The sequence below is a fragment of the Mus caroli genome, chromosome 17, assembly GCF_900094665.2.
Source record: "Mus caroli chromosome 17, CAROLI_EIJ_v1.1, whole genome shotgun sequence".
In the NCBI taxonomy this organism is placed as follows: domain Eukaryota; kingdom Metazoa; phylum Chordata; class Mammalia; order Rodentia; family Muridae; genus Mus; species Mus caroli.
The window spans coordinates 43,402,772-43,421,454 of record NC_034586.1 but is presented as its reverse complement, the minus strand read 5'-3'; the positions used below and the strand labels follow the sequence as shown (position 1 = coordinate 43,421,454).

General features: G+C 49.4%; 1 protein-coding gene across 2 annotated transcripts in view; it reads left to right on the top strand.

Annotated features, from left to right (window-relative positions):
• The window catches only part of Ppp2r5d (protein phosphatase 2 regulatory subunit B'delta), a 30,045-nt gene that overhangs the window by 5,643 nt on the left and 5,719 nt on the right, over positions 1-18,683 (top strand). The window contains exons 2-3 of one of the 2 annotated variants that reach the window (XM_021186271.2): positions 1,456-2,144; positions 6,863-6,943. In XM_021186271.2, the coding sequence (XP_021041930.2) occupies positions 1,896-2,144; positions 6,863-6,943 (330 nt within the window). In that variant the 5' untranslated portion in view covers positions 1,456-1,895. The remainder of the gene's footprint in view (positions 1-1,455; positions 2,145-6,862; positions 6,944-18,683) is intronic. The other variant, XM_021186272.2, reaches the window with a different exon arrangement.

Genomic DNA, 18,683 nt, shown 5'->3' with positions numbered 1-18,683 from the left:
GAACTCAGAAATCCGCCTGCCTCTGCCTCCCCCGTGCTCACTCTTGAAGGCACTCTAAGCTCCTACTTGGCTTAAGCTTCCCTGGCAGAGATCACCGGACACCTCCTAGTTGCAAAATCAAGGTGTTCTATTCAGTGTTAAGCAGACTCTACCTGCCTCTGGCCATTATGACACCAGTTCCCTCTAACCATCTTTCATCACTTAGGAGTCACCCTCAACTCATCCTTTCCCTGATACTGTCTCCCCGAATCCAGAGACTCATTGAATCCTGTTGACTGTACACATCTCCGGAGCTCATCCGCTCTTCTTCATTCTGGTTTTTAAAGTCATTCACGTGCATGTGAGTGTCTGAGCGTGTGTATGCCACCTATGCAGGTGCCCAGGGAGGCCAGAGGAGGGCAGGGAGTCAGATCCCCGGAGCTGGGGTTACAGGTGGTTGTGAACCAGCTGTTGTTGGGGCTGGGAGCCTAGTTTAGATCCTCTGGAAGAGCAGCAAGTACTCTTACCCACTGAGCCTTGTCTTCTCTTTCCCATTCTGTTGTTGAAGTTTTAAAATTGTGTGTATGTATGTATGTATGTATGTATCTATCTATCTATCTATGCATGTCTGTGTATCAGGTCCCTTGGGGCTAGAGTTACAGGCAATTGTGAAGCAGCCAATGTGGGTGCTGGGAACTGAATTCAGGTCTTTTGGAAGAGCACCATCTTCCCAGCCCCCATCTTTCCCAATATTGGGGCTACTGCTCTTTGTGTAAGGACGGTTGACTATTGTTTGGTTACCATGCTCCTGGAGGGATCCAAGGCCTCTTTTCCTGGGGAACAAACAGCCACAGGCTTATTTGTAACTTTTTAGTTCTGAGAGTTGTTTCGTTGTTGTTGTTGTTTGTGGTGGCTGGTAGGTTTTTTTTGTCTTTTGTTTGTTTGTTTGTTTTGTTTTTTTTCTTTTAAGAGGTTCTTATTGTAGTCCAAACTGGTCTGCAACTGGCTATAGCTAAGGCTGGTCTGTAACTCCTGATCGTCCTGCCTCTACCTTCCAAGAGCTGGGGTTACAGGGCAAACCCATCACACCCAGCTCGCAGATTTATTTTTGATGGACCTCCTCCAGTTTTTAAATGTAATCTATTGGCTACTAGGATAACTAAAATATATTCCTCCATGTCATTCTGAGGTTTGTGTAATTTATGTGATTGTATTTTAATCATCTCTTAATACGAGTCTGTGAACCTCATTAGAGTGGGAACTACCTGAGGGCAAGAACCCAGTCTTACCCACTTGAACACTAGCTTGGGTGCGGCGGCGGCTCAGGGCTCAGGTAGGGAACGATGAGGCTGCTTTTCCACTTCATTCTCAGTGGCTCCAAACGCAGCTGTTTTACCGATCCCAGCACCCTTCCAGCAGCTACAGGGACCCACGTCTTGAAGCTGCAGCAAACCAGGGTTTCTTATTTTATTTCAGCCCGGTTCCACCGCTGATAGGCTTCCCTCTCTGCTCCTCTGCAACTGTGATCTAGGACAGACTTGATGAATGCCCGGGAGTACCCTTGGGAGTCTTCTCTATCATTTCTCGTGTGCAATCTGAGCTACTTTAAATTCCTGTGAAGAAAGGTGCCCTTTTCGTGTTAGGGCTTTTTTCCTCCAGTCCGTACGAAGCAGGGCAGGTAGAAGAGCAGGGGAGAACGTGAGAGCCACTTCTGGAGGGAAGGAGCAGAGCTCAAAGGACTGAAGAATAGCAAAGGACGACGCACAAGGCGACGCCGGAGAACAGATCTGCCAGCCAAGCTCGGGTTTCCCCATGGCTCCGCCTCCTCCACGAGGCCCGACCCTTTTCAGGGCGGGACCTTCCACTCCAGCCAATTCTGGGAGCCGAACCCTGGCGGTTTGTACTCTTTCTTTCCAATGAGAAAAAAGGGAAGCTGCTTGGCTCCAATGACCAATCCGAGGAGGCGGCTCCTGGTTCTCAGGCAGGTTTGTAAGAGTTCGGGCCAATTGGAAGCGCAGCCACGGCTCGGCCCGGGCGCAGCGCGCAGGCGGTGGCGAAGAGACGCCGAGCGGGCCGAGTGTGGCCGAGCAGAGCCGGAGCGGGGCCGCAGGAGCCGGGCCGAGTGTGGACCGGCCGAGATGTCCTATAAACTGAAGAAGGATAAGGTGAGCGTGGCCTTTCCCCTTGCGCCTCCGCCGCCGGGCCTGCGCGCAGCTCTGGGAGGGGCCCGAGGCAGGCCCGGGACAGCCTCAGACTGACCCTCTGGTCCGGCCCCCCGCAGCACTCCCGCGGCCAGCCCCAGGGCCGCGCGGCTGCCAGCACCCCTAGCCCGTGCAGCAGCTGGGACAGCTCTCCGTCTTTGCCCGGACAGATTTCCCCCCACCTATCCCTCTTCCCTTCCTCTTTGCTCCTATCCCCGGCCCCCTCCAGATCTGCTCCACTCCCAGCTCACTCCCTTGCTTTTTCTCCCCGCCTTTATATGTCCCCGATCCCCCACGGTTTGGGACAGTGCTCATTTAAGACCGCATTTCCCTCCAGTACTTCCCCCACCCCCGCCCTGAGCAGCCCCTTCCCTCTTCTCCTCACCAGCTTAAAAGACGGCCTCTCCATAGTTCTGTACAGTCCCTTCTTTCCCCCCACCCCCCCACGACAAGCCCCTGACCTAGAACCGCTCTGCTTTCTCTCTCCTCCGCCCAAATCTGGCCTAGGCCCCTCCCTCCAGTCTTCCTTTACACACAAACTTGTAAGCCAGGACCGAGCCCTTCTTCTGTTGATGGAACCCCAGAACATCGGTGCTGGAAGGGAGCTTTGGAGCACATGCAGACTAGCATGCTAGTGGTACAGATGAGGAGACTGAGGCAGGATCAGGGGAAGGGACTTGTCCAAGGTCACACATCCTGCTGGAGGCCCAGCTGCAATCTCAGGTCTCCGGACTTGGAGGGCTCTTCTGTGCAAGTGCCTAACTGGCATCAGCTGTCTTCCATGTTCACCCTAGACGGGACCGCGGTTTCTAATCTGTAAGAGGCTCCTCTCTGTATTCCTTAGGATAACCTTTGCATTTCCTTTTTTTTTTTTTTTTTTTTTGCACCAGGACAGGATTTCTCCCTTTCTTCTGGCCTGTTCTGTTTAGTTTTCTTCTCATTCTGCGGTCCAGTACATTTGGTTTCTTTATTATTTGCAGTGGCAGAGATCAGACCCAGGGTCTTGCACATGCTAAGCATGTGCAGTACCATTGGGCTACACTCCCAGCCCCACAAGCCATTTCTTGATGTTACTGTCTTTTACCATCTTTTGCCTCCAAACCACCCTGACCTGTCCCTGCCTTTCCCTTTGTCTGCTGCTCTTGCTTGATCTGTGGTTCTTCCGAGAAGCAGACTCAGCTGGGGAGGCTGGAACTGGCCTTCAGCCTCCCCAGCTTTTGGGCTGGCCCCTTGTGTTGGGCTGGCTCTGGCCTGGTCTCGTGGTCCACTCTCCTGAGGACCCCAGAGGTGGATTGCATTCATTTCCCCCCTGATGGATGCCGGGCTACCATCTCTAACCATATTAATCAAACTCTTTATCCCGGGGCTGTTGTGTGTTGTGTGTTTGCCAGGTGGCTCTGCTTCTGGGCTGTCACCATAACTTCTCGGTCTGAGAGTTAGATAGAGCACAGGACAGGGGGGTGGTGAGCCGGGCAAAGTTGTGTGCCCTACCCAGGTCTTATCCTTGGGGAGTGGGCTTGCCAATGGGCGCCATCCAGCAATAGAAACTGTGCACTCAAGATAGCTAAGCTGGGGACTGGGGCTGTGGAGTTCAGAGGAAGGAGTGATCTCCTTAAGCGTCCTCCTGTCCTTTCTAGTCTGTGGACCAGATCCTGTCCCATCTGCCTGGCGGCTGATTGGGAATTAGAGGGGACGTTCTTAGACATCGTCAGGCTGTGAGTGCTTTGCTTGAGAAAGGGCACAGGAAGGACCGGGATGCGTGGAGGCAGCCAGGGAGGCCTTTATGAGAGCTAATCTCCTGCACTGGATTTTGGGCTGCGTTTGGCCTCCTTCAGGTTCTGAGGGGGAGAGAGATGACAGTGTGACTGAGGTGTACCAGGGTGGAGGCACGGAGACAGGTGGGTGGAGGCCCCTTTATTGCTCATCTGTCACCTGTCCCCTCTCTCCTCGCTATCCTTCACTGCTTCCCTGGGGAAGTCTTTCCTGGGCCTTCACTTGGGCTCACTTACAGACTTTCTGTGTTCGGCCTTGGGTGGGAACGAACTGTGGACACGTTTTATCCTCCTTGAGGTATTAATGAAACTGTGTGCAGGTTTGCATGTCCCTTACACATAGTAGGTGCTTTGTAGGCTGGTGCCGATCTTTTTTGTGAGATGAGCATCCTTCCCTTTTAAGATTGGATTTAGGTCTTTTTTTAAAAAAGGTTCCTGCATGAGGTACCCCTCCCACTTTCCTGTTCATTGTAGCGGTATTAACGGCATTTGGATTTTCTGTACCAGACACTGGGCTAAGGGAGGTGGGTCCTATCATGGCTTTTGTTTTAATAGGTAAGGAAGAAGAGGCTGAGAGAGGCTCCTCACCTCCCCATTCGCACATAAGTAGTAAGCGCTGAGGTTAAAACACAGTGCTGGCCCGAGAGTCCAGTGCCTCCCGTCATGCGACAGCTGGGCCGGGCCACAGTGCATGTGTTTCACCTGTTCTTCAGAAGATAGGGAGCGAGGCTCGTGGGCCCTGTTCCCCTACACCCACTCACACCCACACACCAAGGCAGCTGAACCTCTCAGGCACACTCCCTGAGAGATGAGTATCAGGTGGGTGGAGGGTACCGGAAGCTTAGGCGGCTCACGATCCAGCAGAGAACAGCCGTGAGTGGCAGTGGGTCAGCTTTGTTGGAGGGCCTGTGTCTGTTGTGTGCTGTCACTGTTGTTTGCCTGTGTCACTTTAGTGCTGGGCCCTATCCTGGTTGCATTTTTTTTCCCCCTCTCCACCACTTGCTGAGAGCAACTGACGACAGGAGTCAGTATGGCCAGCCTGGTCAGTAGGCAGTGGGAGAGTGCTCAGCCCAGAGGAACCCCTTCCTCCTTAGGCAGAGCTTCGAGCTGCTCCCCATCCAGGAATGGTTTTCCCCTCTCCACCCCCAGAAAGCCTTCCCCCCTGCTCCAGCCCACACAGAACTCTTCTTTCTGAGATCAGCTTGCCCCCATAGTCAAACCATTTGATTTAACACTTCTTCCTGAAGGGGCTTGGCTGCTTGAATTGCAGACTCTCGGAGCTGGAAGTGATTTCTAAGGCCCTCCAATCCAGCTCTCATCTCAGGCTTGAATCCCTTTGCAGCACGCCTTAGGGGAGGCCATCCAGCCGCTGCTCAGATGCTCAGGACTGGGAGCCCAGCCTCACGGGGCAGTCTGTTTCCACGCAACCGCACCGTGAGAAAAATCCATCCTCACTGGCCTCAGTCTGTCCTGTGGACGTCAGCCCGTTTCTCTCGTGCCTCTGAGTTGTGTCTCTGCTGCACACGCAGCCCTTCCTCTGCTGTTCATCTGGATCCCCCCCCCCCCTTCTCCTGCTCTTCCCTTCTATTGTTAACATCCTGGTTTCTGCAGCTGTTGCATCTCAGGCTGAGCTTTTTACACTGCTAGAATGGGCTGCCTTTCCCTTTAAGAAACTAGAATTTCTTATTGCCCCTTCCTCGGCACGTGCTCACAACTAAACCAAACTCGAGTTTGGTACCCTCAAAGCCATGCACTCCACACAGGTCTGTCACCTGCCTGGCTGGTCCCACGACCTGCAGCCTGTGCCACAGCATTGATTGTATTGTACTTGCAGTCAGAGCTACATCCTTAAGTCTCTTCCGAATTCTCCCCATCCTGTCCCTGTGTGGTTGCTTTTGATTTGGCCCAGAGCATGGGAAGAGATGCTGGACAAGCCAGGGCCCGGAGCCAGTTGCCAGGTTCCCAAGGGAACCTTTCGATTGGTGCTCACAGTTTGTTAAAAATTCAGGACTTCACCTCCATCTCTGTCCTGAGCTTGTTGCCTGAGCATCTGAACGGTTTTTTGGGTGGGACAATTCTGGACTATTAGCATCCTGTTACATGCAACAGCACCCTCTTGGCTGGGTGCTGTTTATGTCTCCTAAATAAATGCCCCCAAGTCTTGGGTGGCCCTGAGGGGACAGAGGTGGTTTCTGCTCTGCTCTAGCGGGGAAGCCTTGGGTACCTCTCACCAATCCCGAAGATCCAATGAGGAGACAGATGAAAGAATATTGTCATGCCTAATTGTGAACCTAAGCTCCCCGGAGGGCCTGAATCTCCTTGTGTGTCCCAGGGTTGATACAGTAGAGTTTTTACTTATTTTTGTTGTTTTGAGACAGGGTTTCTCTGTATAGCCCTGGTTGTTCAGTAACTCGCCCTGTAGACCAAGTGCTGGGATGAAAGACGTGTGCGGGCCGGGTGTGGTGGTGCACGCCTTTCAATCCTGCACTTGGGAGGCAGAGGCAGGCGGATTTCTGAGTTCGAGGCCAGCCTGGTCTACAAAGGGAGTTCCAGGACAGCCAGGACTATACAGAGAAACCCTGTCTTGAAAAACAAACAAACAAACAAAAACAAACAAACAACAAAAAAAGAAAGGCGTGTGCCACCATGCCCAGTCGATACAGTCGGTTTTAGCTGATTCAGTTGATGGTGCATAGTTAAAGACCTAGGAAGGGCTGGGGCTACAGCTCAGTGGTAGAGTGCTTGTCTGGCAAGGTCCTTAGTGTGGTCCTCAGTTCAAAAAAACAGAAAAAAAAAACAAAAACAAAAACAAAAAAACAAGACCCAACAACAACAAAAAGATTTAAGAGGTTCAGGCTAGGCCTGTCCTTTCTCTTGGCCTCTACTAACCCTAACTCCATCTTCCCCCAGCAGGAACCCTCCAAGCTTGCCAAAGGCACAGCCAAGCCCAGCAGCTCAAGCAAGGATGGTGGAGGGGAGAACACTGATGAGGTAAAGATGGTCCACATGGCCCTGTTGTCTGCACCGATGCTAGGCTGCAGCTCCCTGGTGGCTGTGGGGAAGGGTCTGAGGGGGACGGTCACACGGGCAGAAGGGAGGGAGGTTCCTACAGCCTAGAAGGGACAGCAGATCTCAACTGCTCTTGAGCAGGGTTTGGCTGGTGTAGAACAAATATGTATTCTGATTCTTTCAAATTTCTTAGATTCCCCACTTTCAATGTTGATGACTCCTTTTTCAGTGGCTAGGGGTATGGCCAATAGTGGAGGCCATGGTATACTTAAGGCCTTGGGCTTAATTCCAGTGTGTGCATGTCTATGTGATACATGCACGTGTACACGTGAATGCATTGTCTTTTCTCAATGTGGGGTCTGCTTATGCATGCTCATGAACTCATCATTTGAGAAGCTGAGAATCATGAGTTTGAGTCAGCCTGTGTTATATATACAGCAAGACCTGGACTCAATAAGGTGGTGGCGGTTGGCGGGGGTGGGGGGAATGGTGCTGGGAGTTTGTGGTCCTGGCCAAAGGGGAAAAGTCTACAGTGCCTTGTGGGATGACAAGTCACTTTGATATGGATCTGGGTGGGGCAGGGGCTTGGGAGTGGCTAGTGTCCCTGAGTTGGGCAGGGCTGGGGCCACTGTTTCTGGTCTCCATGTGACCAAAGGACAGTCGTGAACAGAGGTCAGCACAGCTCAGCAGTCTGGAGCTATAAAGCAATAAACAGGCAAACAAGACAGCCAGAGAATAGAGGGTCTTGGGGAAGTTCTAGGATGTGGTCGAACATCCGGGGTATGGTCTGTGGGCTGCTGTGTCTGCTGGACAGCCTGTGAACGCATGAGAGCTGCTGCCACACCTCCTCTGCTCTCTCCTGCTTGGAGCTGTTGAGGAAGCAGAGGTCTTGGATACCGGCTGGTCTTGTGCCTTCCTTGAGAAAGGAACTTGATTAACCAGTGTTTGGGGATAACTATGGATTTAGATTTTTTTCCCCCCCAGGCTATTTATTCCTGTCCTCTCTAAAGAGATACAAGTAACATTTACATTGGTGACTACTGTTTTAGGACTTGCAATGTAATCTGAAGAAACAGGCTAGGTTTCTTGCCGGATTTTTGGACCCCGGCAGTTTAAAAACCTAACAGAGTAATGAAGACTATAGCGTGGGAAGGGTCTGCTTGAATAGTGATCTGTGGTCTCTACTGATCTTTATCCCCAGACGCTGTAACCGTGTGGTCCCATCATAGTCTTTTCTACCAGGTGTGAACTGAGCAGAAGAGCTGGATGGTGTGTGTGGCTTCTGCCTCACACCCGTGCACTCTCTGAGGGTCACAGCAAATGTGTCTGGCACACACCCTCAGGGCTCACTCTCCCTTTCAGAGGTGACTCACTGAGAAAGCAGTTGAGAGTTAGTGACCAGTATTAAACAGCAAGGGGGGAGGGTAGAGCAGTGGTGCATGCCTTTAATCTCAGCACTTAGGAGGCAGAGGGATCTCTGTGAGTTCAAGGCCAGTCTGGGGAGTTCCTGGACAGCCAGCATTCTTAGGCAGGGAAACCCTGTCTCGAAAACCAAGATTACAACAAACCAAACAACAACAAAACCCAGCCAGAGAGACCGAGATCCAGGATTTAACAGGCCTTCCCCACACACTGCCTCCCGGTCTTGTAGTTACTAGGCACACTGGTTATCATCTGCTGAGAGTAGCCTGCCTTGACCATTTGCCAAAATCCCCAGGGCATGGTCAGGGGCCCTGTGAGCTGCTGTTCTGTCTCTCAGGTCCTTGGCTGCACTTGACCACTGCTGTTAAACAGTTTCTGGTGAACTCCCTGCTTGTTGGTGTTGGAGCTTCAGGAGGGTCTTACCTACATGGCACAGTATGGGTGCCACATCCCAATGTGTGGAGCTAGGGAGGGAGGGAAAGGGTGGGGTTCCCTCACTTAGAAAGTGGGCAATGTAGGCGTGGTGAAGTCAGGAGCACACAGTGCCTCCCTCACCACTGGGTTTCCCAGGTCTTCCTGAGGGCTCTGCTCAGAGACATAGTCTTTTTTTTTTTTTTTAAAGATTTATTTATTTATTATATGTAAGTACACTGTAGTTGTCTTCAGACACTCCAGAAGAGGGAGTCAGATCTCGTTACAGATGGTTGTGAGCCACCATGTGGTTGCTGGGATTTGAACTCCAGACCTTTGGAAGAGCAGTCGGGTGCTCTTATCCACTGAGCCATCTCACCAGCCCAGAGACATAGTCTTGATCGTAGTTGCTCTAGAAGAGGAGAGGGTGAACTTTACCGTGGGTCCTGTTTTATGGAAAGCCTTCCAGGGCTTACGTCCACGAGGCGGCTGCAGAAGTTTACTTCCTGAGTGTTCACAAAGTGCTCATGGGTGATGGGCTCAGATGCTGAGAAAACTGGGGGCCAGCTTTGAGACTGCGGTCTTTTTGACATTTTTATTTTACTATTTTTATGTGTATATATATATATATATATATATATATATATATGGATGTTTTGCCTACACGTATGTCTGTATACCACAAGCATGCCTGGTATCTGTGGAGGTCAGAAGAAAGGGGGCATTAGATCCCCCAACAGGAGTTACATGTGGTTGTGACAGCCATGTGGGTGGTGGGAACCAAACCTGAGTCAGCTAGTGCCCTTAACTGCTGAGCTGTCTCTCCGTCCCTGAGCCAAGGATGTAAAATACTATCTCACATAGCTCTCTCTTGCCCTTTTTCCAGGTAACATTTACTTTTATTGAACAGTTACTTTGTTTTCCAAGGTAGCCAAAGCAGATTACCATATACCAGGTGGCCCGGGACAGGAGAAATTAATTGTCTTACAGTTTTGAAGGCTAGGAGTCTGTCAGGTGTAGCATAAAAGACATGCCTTGAGGTCTCTGTGTGTGTGTGTGTGTATCTATTTGGATGTGTACATTGTGTGTATAGATTACCTGCAGAGTCCAGAAGGTGTCATATCCCCAGTTGGACTTATAAACCATTGTGAGCTACTTGACATGGGTTCTGGGAACTGAATTCAGGTTTTTCTGCAGGAGCATAGCCCCAGCTTCTGAGGTCCTTTTATTTAGAATTTGGATGGGGCCAAGTGGTGGTGGCACACACCTTTAATCCCAGTACCTGGGAGGCAGAGGCAGGCGGATTTCTGAGTTCGAGGCCAGTCTGGTCTACAGAGTAAGTTCCAGGACAGCCAGGGCTATACAGAGAAACCCTGTCTCAGAAAACAAAAACAAAAAAAACAAAAACAAACAAACAAAAAAAAAACAAAAGGAAAAGAAAAGAAAAGAAGAAAAAAGAAAAGAAAACAAACATACATTTGAGATGAATGTGTTTGTGCTCACTTTGATCCTTGTACTTGCGGAGGTAGGGGCCAGCCTGGTTCATTTATGAGACTGCGTCTCTTTTTTTTTTTTTAAGTCAGACTAGCCAGTTTGCTCCAAGGCTGTGCTTCTCAGCTTGTGGACCAGCAGCCCTTTCACAGGGTCCCGTAGCAGCTGTCCTGCATAGCAGATATGTACGTGGCAACTCATAACCATAGCACAATTACAGTTGTGAAATAGCAACGAAATAATTTTATGGTTGAGGGTCAGCCTAACATGAAGACTGTGGTGAAGGGGGAACCCCTGGCCTGAGGCTCCCCTTTCCTTCTGGCTCCTGGGGATTACAGGAATGCCTCCATGCCCACCTGGCATAGGTGGGTCCTGGGCATCCAGAACTGTTTGCTGCACTTACGTAGCAAGCTCCTTACTCCGTGGCCCGTCTGCTGGTCCTGTCCTGAGGTTGTAGGGGAAGGTTTGTTCTCTGCTCTCCGCTGGCTCTCTGCAGTCTGTGGCTCTCCTTGTTTTCTGGATGCACCCAGTCACTTCCTCCTCACGCAGCACTGTCTCTGTGTGTCTTGGTCTATCTGAATTTCTCTCTTTAAAAGGATGCCAGTCATCAGAGATAATCCTGTCCAGTCCAACAGGAGGTCATTTCCACTTGATAATGTTTATCTGTAAAGTCCCATTCAAAGATTCAGGGCGGACACAGTTGGGTGGGCCACTGCTCAACCCTGCGGCAGTCAGGCTGCACACTACCAGAATTTGTGTGTGCCCACTTAACTGTCACTGCAGTCCCCCAGGATCTCTCCCTTGTCACCCCCATTTGATAGAAGAACTGGAGGCTCGGAGGGAACAGCGTTGCTCTGTGAATGAGAGGCAGAGCTGAGGTTCGTGGGCTAAATGATGCTTTGTCTCTGAGATCTGAAGGAGGATCCTAGGATGAAAAGTGGCTTTGAGATGTCAGGTGAGACTTTGTGTCCTGCATCTGCAGTGAAGATCTTCTCTGGTCTGATGCTGGAGAAATGCACTCTTGGTTTTGTTTTTTTAGTGGTTTTTTTTTTTTTTTTTTTTTTTTGGTTTTTCGAGACAGGGTTTCTCTGTGTAGCCCTGGCTGTCCTGGAACTCACTCTGTAGACCAGGCTGGNTTTGGTTTTTCGAGACAGGGTTTCTCTGTGTAGCCCTGGCTGTCCTGGAACTCACTCTGTAGACCAGGCTGGCCTCGAACTCAGAGATCCGCCTGCCTCTGCCTCCCGAGTGCTGGGATTAAAGGCGTGCGCCACCACTGCCCAGCAGAAACGGACACTTTAGCATAGTGTTGTCCTGAGTTCTGGGTGCAGGGACGGAGGACGGGAAGATGGTCTCCCCACTTCAGCTCCAAGGCCACAGTTGTCATCCTCAAACCTCTGTGAGTTTGAGGCCAGCTAGGGCTATAGAGACGTCGGCTCGAAAACAAAACAGACCCACCAAAGTCTAAATTGAGCCAGGTATTCTCATGCATGTCTGTTGTCCTACAATAGGCAGGATGATTGCTGTGAATTCAAGGCCAGCCTGGTCTGTACTTTCTAAGTTCTAACCTAGGCTATAGTGTGTGACTATTTAAAAACAAAATAAAATTTTGGCATCTCCCATAGTTAAAAGCCAAAGTCCATAGCCTTTCTGGCTCCATTTTGTTTTTCTAGCATCTACCTCATCATTGTTCCCTTGGAAGTCCAGATTCCTGAATCCTCAAGCTTCTCTGTGACACGGGCCCCCCACATGAGTTCCATTGTTCTCAACCTGCTCTATTGTCCTCTATTGATTTTTTGCTACTTAACTCAGCTTTATCCTCTAAGAGCTAAATCAAAACCCTTCAAGGATGGAATAGATGGATCGTAGTTAAGACACACACACACCCCTTAAAAATAAATCTTTTTTAAAGTCCCCTCTTGAGAGATGTCCTCCCTCATTCTTCCAGGCAGTTGGTAACCCATCCTCTGTTCCCACAGCCTTTGTGTTCACTGTGCTGGCATCTCCATGGTACCATCAGCTGCTTCAGCGGCTGCCCCACCTACAGTCTCTGAGCTCTTTGAAGACAAGGGCCATGTCCTAGTCACCTTTCCTCTTTGATGCTGAGTGAGATGTTTAGAGAAGAAAGGGAGGATGGGAAGAATTAGACTCAGCTAGCCAGAGCTCCATTTGTCACAGTGGGAGAGGATGCCTCTGTAGATCTCAGGGTTTAAACTAAAGCAGCCTTCAGTTATTAAACCAGTTAATTCATGATGCAGTAGATACAGCATGTAATCTGTGGTTTTTTTAAAAATTATATTAATTTATGTATTTATTGTGTGTTTGCACAGATGTCACAGGGCAACTTGGTGGGAGTTGATTCTGTCCTTCTACCATTTGGGTCTTGGGGACTGAGCTTAGGTTGTCAGTCTTGGGGACAAATGCCTTTATCCACTGAGCCACCTCACTAGCCCTTGTTAATTGTGTTTTGCACCGGAGTCTTGTTATGTAGTCCAGGTTGGTTTCAACCCACAGTGACATTTTCAGTTTTGTCTTCCGAGTACTGGATTTATGGGTATAAACCACCACGTTTGGTTCTATCTGTGCACTTTGTAATTAATTTTGAGCTGTGGTCTTATTTTGCAGCCTAGGCTTGCTGAAAACTCGATCCATCTGCCTTGGTCTCCTGCATACCCAGGAGTAGAGGCATGTGCCACTTTGCCCAGCTTCTTTTTCTACTAATTTTATGATCCATCTTCTTGTTAGAATATTTCTTATAGTTGGGGGTAGGGAGGTAGCTTAGTTAGTAGAGCCTAGCATGTTCAAAGCCCTGGGTTCTATACCCAGCGCCTCATACACTGATGTGGTGGCACACACACTCAGGAAGTAGAGGCAGGGAATCTGGGCACATGGAGGCCTCCTGGGGGGGCATATAGGTTTTGCAGTGGAAGGTACTTCAGGCCTCTGCAGAGTTTCAGAAGGCCTAGACAGGACAAAGTCCAGCGGGAACGCAGAATTGCTGGGTTGCCTTAGGTCAGGTATCCTTGTGGCGGCTGTAGTTGTGTGTGTGTGTGTGGGGCTCATGTGTCTTCTACCCACCCCGGGACAGTGGAGAGACATTAGAAGACGCTGGAGGATTTAGAATAAATGAACCAGTGTGAAGCGAGTGGCTGCCGCAGCCACACATTTGCTCTCTGACAAGCATGTGAAGGGGAGACAGACAAGAGATGCCTCCCTGGGCCTTGGCAGTCAGGGCCTTTGCTCTGGGCTGGCGTCTCTCAGTGATTTCCTGTACCGGGTCCTGCCAGTGGTCCTTTTGAAAGGAGAGCTGGGGCCAGGCCAGTGGCTCAGTCGATAAGCACAGGTGGGAGGGCAGGTTCCATCCTTAGAGCCGTAGAGGACTGAGGAGGTGGAGTACACTCCTGTTTGTGAGCCTCAGCAAAATGGCAGCTCACAGGCCATCTAGCCCGACCTACGCAGAGTGACCAGGAGACCCTGCCTCAGACAAGATGGGTGGCAAGGAGCTTGTCATGTTGTCATCTGACATCCGATGCACTGCTCTACACGTGTGGTGTCATCTGTGCTCACACACATGGACATGTATAAACATACATCACACACATAAAGTAAAAGAGAAAGCTGGGCAACCCAGTGGGATGAAGCAGACAGCCCACTTGGCTGCTTTGCCTCCACAGCAGCTCGCAGCAGTGCGGACCTAGTGTAGCAGGAACCCTTAGGCATCAAGTTGTTGGCTGGCTTTGGACATTTTAATTTAATTTATGTAACTCTGTGTTCTCTTGAAAACTTACATGGACGGTGGTTAGAAAATTACTGATCTAGCTACCTTTTTAAAAATAATTCATTTTTATTTTATGTACATTGGTGTTTTGACTGCAAGGATGTCCGTATAAGGGTGTTTGATCCCCTGGAATAGGAATTACAGTTGTGAGCTGCCATGTGAGTGCTGGGAATTGAACCTGGGTCCTCTGGAAGTGCAGTCAGTGCCCCCCCGCCCCAGTTCCCTTTTTAGGGGCAGGGTCTTTCTGTGTAGCTCTGGCTGGCTTGGCCTCAAACTCAGCGATCCACCCACCTACCGAGTGCTGAAATTAAAGGTGTGCACCACTATTAGTTGATCTAGCTAACGTCCCTTCTTGTTAACAGAAAATTGAGGTCCTGCTTTCTCCTCACTCAGAGAAGAGAGCCTTCTTTTTCAGAGTGGTCCCCAGTATGACCCGGGTTCCCCGTGTCTTCCTGTGTTTTTCCCCTTCCTCTACTCTGCAGTCGCTGTGCCACATCATCCCTTCTCAGCCTTCCTAATGCTGCCACCCCTTTAGCACAGTTCTTCATGGTGGGGAGACCCCAGCTATAACATTTTTTTCATTGCTGCTTCATAACTAATTTTGTTACTGTAACGAATCATGATGTAAATATCTTGATATGCACATATCTGATGTGTGACCCCTGTGACAGGGTCATTTGACCCTCAGGGGTCAAGACCCACAGGTCGAGAACCACTGCTCTAAGGTCATCTATGGAGATAGGACAGGAAGGCTCGTAGGGAGGAGGCTTGGTTCCTGATGACCCAATGTTGGTGAATGCTTGTTAGATGCCACTTCTAGGGGTACCCAGAGGGTTACAAGCCAGGGCCCTGGCTATCAAGAAATTCATTAGAGCTTAGTGGTTTTCCTTTCCTTTCCTTTCCTTTCCTTTCCTTTCCTTTCCTTTCCTTTCCTTTCCTTTCCTTTCTTTCTTTTTAAGATTTATTTATTTATTTTATGTATATGAGTTCACCATTGCTCTCTACAGACATTCCAGAAGAGGGCATCAGAGTCCATTACAGATGGCCATGAGCCACCATGTGGTTGCTGGAAACTGAACTCAGTACCCCTGGAAAAGCTGTCATTGCTCTTAACTGCTGAGCCACCTCTCCAGCCCATCTCAGTGGTTTTCAACCTGTGGGTCGTGACTCCTTTGGGGTGGAACGACCCCTTCACAGAGATCGCCTAAGACCATTAGAAAACACCAATATTTACATTGTGACTCATAACAGTAGCAAAGCTACAGCTATGAAGTACCAGTGAAATAATGGTATGGTTGGGCTCACCACAGCATGAGGAGCCGTGTTAAAGGTCGCAGCGTCAGGAAGGTTGAGAACCACTGCCCTAGTTGAAGGGGATGATGTACCAATAGACTAAGCATGCTTACAGTGCAGCCAATCTGGAAGCCAAGGCAGGATCAGTTGAAAAGCCCTGTAGGGTCCAGCAGTGGTGGCATAAACCTTTAGTTCCAACACTTGAGAGGCAGAGGCAGGCAAATCTCTGAGTTCAAGGCCAGCCTTGTCTACAAAGTGAGTTCTAGGACAGTGAAAGCTACACAAAGAAACCCTATCAGGGCGGGGAAGGGCACAAAAAATAGACTAAGCAAGAGGTGTCACTGGGAGTGAGTGGTTAAAAAGACAGTAGAACAGACAGGGGGTTGAAGTGAGCCGGAAGGGCCATGATGAGCTGAGTCAGCTTTTAGAGAGGTGTGATTGCTGAAAGACCCAGGGACTTACTGGTCTCTGGCTTTTAAGCAAAGGGGACTGTGGACTCAAAGGAGCATTTGAGTGGGCTGGCTTCGGGTGGCGTTTCCAGGCTGCATTTGTAGGACCTAGGTATAGAGATAACAGGTGTAGCAGCAGCCAGAGCAGCAGATCCTTACAAAGTAGCCGCTGTGTGCCAGGTGCTGCTTGCCTCCGTTCTTATCATAGCCCTGTAAGACAGGCGCTGTGCTCAGCTGCATCTTACAGGTGAGGGAACCGTAACTCTGCCTGGGGCTGGCTCTACACTGTCTGTCTGTGCCTGTGTGTGCATATACACGCACGAGTGTTGCACATTTACATACAGGTTCCCAAGGAGGCTAGGAGGAGGGTTTCGGATGTCTCGGAGCTTGATAGAGTTCTAAGAGAGAGGCATTTGTGAGCTGCCTGATGTGGGTGCTAAGATGAGTTCAGTGCTCTGCATCAGAGATTAGGAGAAGCAAGTACTTATGGGAGCTGGAGAGATGGCTCAGTGGTTAAGAGCACTGGCTGCTCTTCCAGAGACCCCAGTTCAATTCCCAGAGCATACATGGCAGCTTACACCTGTATGCAGCTCCTGTTCAGGGCATCCAACACCCTCACCCAGACATACATACAGCACAATGCACATAAAATTAAAATTTAAAGAAGCAGTAAGTACTCTTAACTACTGAACCATCTCTCAGTTATAGTTTTTTGTTTTTTTGTTTTTTTAAACAACAACAAAACAAACAAACCAGGGTCTCATTGTTAGCCCAGGCTGGCCCAGAACTATGGCCAGTCTCCTAAATACTGGGGTTCTGGATTGCAGGTATAAGCAAGCCTACTAACTTAGTGTGTTCTTTGTTTTCAAGACAGGGTTTCTCTGTGTAGCCCTGGCTGACCTGAAACTCCATCTGTAGACCAGGCTGTCCTTGGATTCAGAGATCTGCCTGCCTTTGCTTCCAAATGTTGGATGAAAAGCTGTGCCACCATGGTCCAGCTTTTAGTATGTTCTTGAACATCAAGCTCCACAGATGAGAGTTTGGCAGGGAAGTGGGATACAGGAGATGAGCAAGAGTCCAGACATTCAAACCCATTGACTTCCCAGCCATCTATCTCTCCTCCTTTCAGGGCCTGACCTTGTAGAAAAGGATTCCCAGGAGTCCAGGGCACCTTGCATTGTCTAACATGACACTAGCTCATTGCTGATCACAACAGGAGTGTATGGTGCCCACGCTGTCCCCTTCCTTGTGTTACCTGGTCAAACCTCCCCCAGTCAAACGAGCTGTCTGGGGTTGTTGGACGCAGAGAGCACCAGATGACCCAAGTGCTAAGAAGCCACGCTTGACCCACAGGCCTGCTGGACCCTGTTCCCTTCCATTCTGCTGTACCCAGACAGAGCACAGGCTTTACACAGTGTTTTTTAATTTATTTTTATTCATTCATTTTTGGTGTAGTGGTGACAGGACCTAGGGCTGGACAACTATTCAGGCACAGAGCGATGTGCCTGACACCTTTTATCTTTGAGTCAGGGTCTCTGCTGCTTGGGACACCTCTTCCTCGCCTCTTTTGTTTTGTTTTTCGAGACAGGGTTTCTCTGTGTAGCCATGGCTGTCCTGGAACTCACTCTGTAGACCAGGCTGGCCTCAAACTCAGAAATCTGCCTGCCTCTGCCCCCCGAGTGCTGGGATTAAAGGTGTTCGCCATCACTGCCCAGTTCTTCCTCACCTTCTTAACAGCTGGCTTATAGGTCTGTGCCGCCAGGCTCCCTCAGTTTAGTGGGGTTTTGTTGTTTTAAGACAGGGTCTTCCTCTGCAGGCCAGGCTGCCTTGGGAACTACTGATCCTTGTGTCTCTACCTTCCCAATTCTGGAATTAACAGGTATGCAGAATACCCAGTTATTTTTTGTTTTTGCTTTTAAAGACTTATTATTTTAGGCCAGGATAGACAGGGCTACAGAGAAACATTGTCTCAAAAAACCAAAACATATAAAGATTTACTGTTTTATGTGTGTGTTTTGTCTGCGTGTAATTATGTGTGCACAACAGGCATTCTTGGTGTCCTTGGAGGCCAGAAGAGGGCATTAAATCTGGGACTGGAGGTACGGGCATTTGGGTTCTAGGCATCACGCTGGGATTCTCTGGAAGAGCAGCCAGTGCTCCTACCTGCTGAACCATCAGTCCAGCCAGCTCGCCTTTTTTTTTTTTTTTTTTTTTTTTTTCTTTTTTTGAGACAAGGTCTCATCGCTGTGTAACTCTGGTTGGCCTGGAACTTGCTATGTAAGCCAGGCTTGCCTTGAACTTGTGCTTCTTCTGCCTCCCAAGTGCTAGGATTAAAGGCATGTACTACTATGCCTAGCTTAATTAAACCTTTTATTACTGTGTATACATGTGTGTATATGTATGTATATGTGTGTGTATATGTATGTATATAAGTAAATAGATACATGTGGCTGTCTACTGACAGAAGTGTGGAGATGCCCATTCAGGTCAAACAGAAGAGGACAGTAGGCCCTTTGAACTGGAGTTGCAGGTAGTTGTGCGTTGTTCAGTGTGGGTGCAGGGAACCCATCCAGGTCTTCTGTGAGAGTGGTGCATGTTCCGAACCACTGAGACATTTATCTGGTCCCAGGGCTGCCTTTTTTTTTTTTTTTAGGTTCTGGCTTTTAGTTTACTGACATATGTTTCTTTCTTTCTTTTTTCTTTTTTAAAGATTTATTTTATGTATATGAGTACACACTTTAGTTGTACAGATGGTTGTGAGCCTTCATGTGATTGTTGGGAATTGAACTTAGGACCTCTGCTTGCTCCGGCCAAAGATTTATTTATTAGTATAAGTTCACTGTAGCTGTCTTCAAACGCACCAGAAGAGGGTATCAGATCT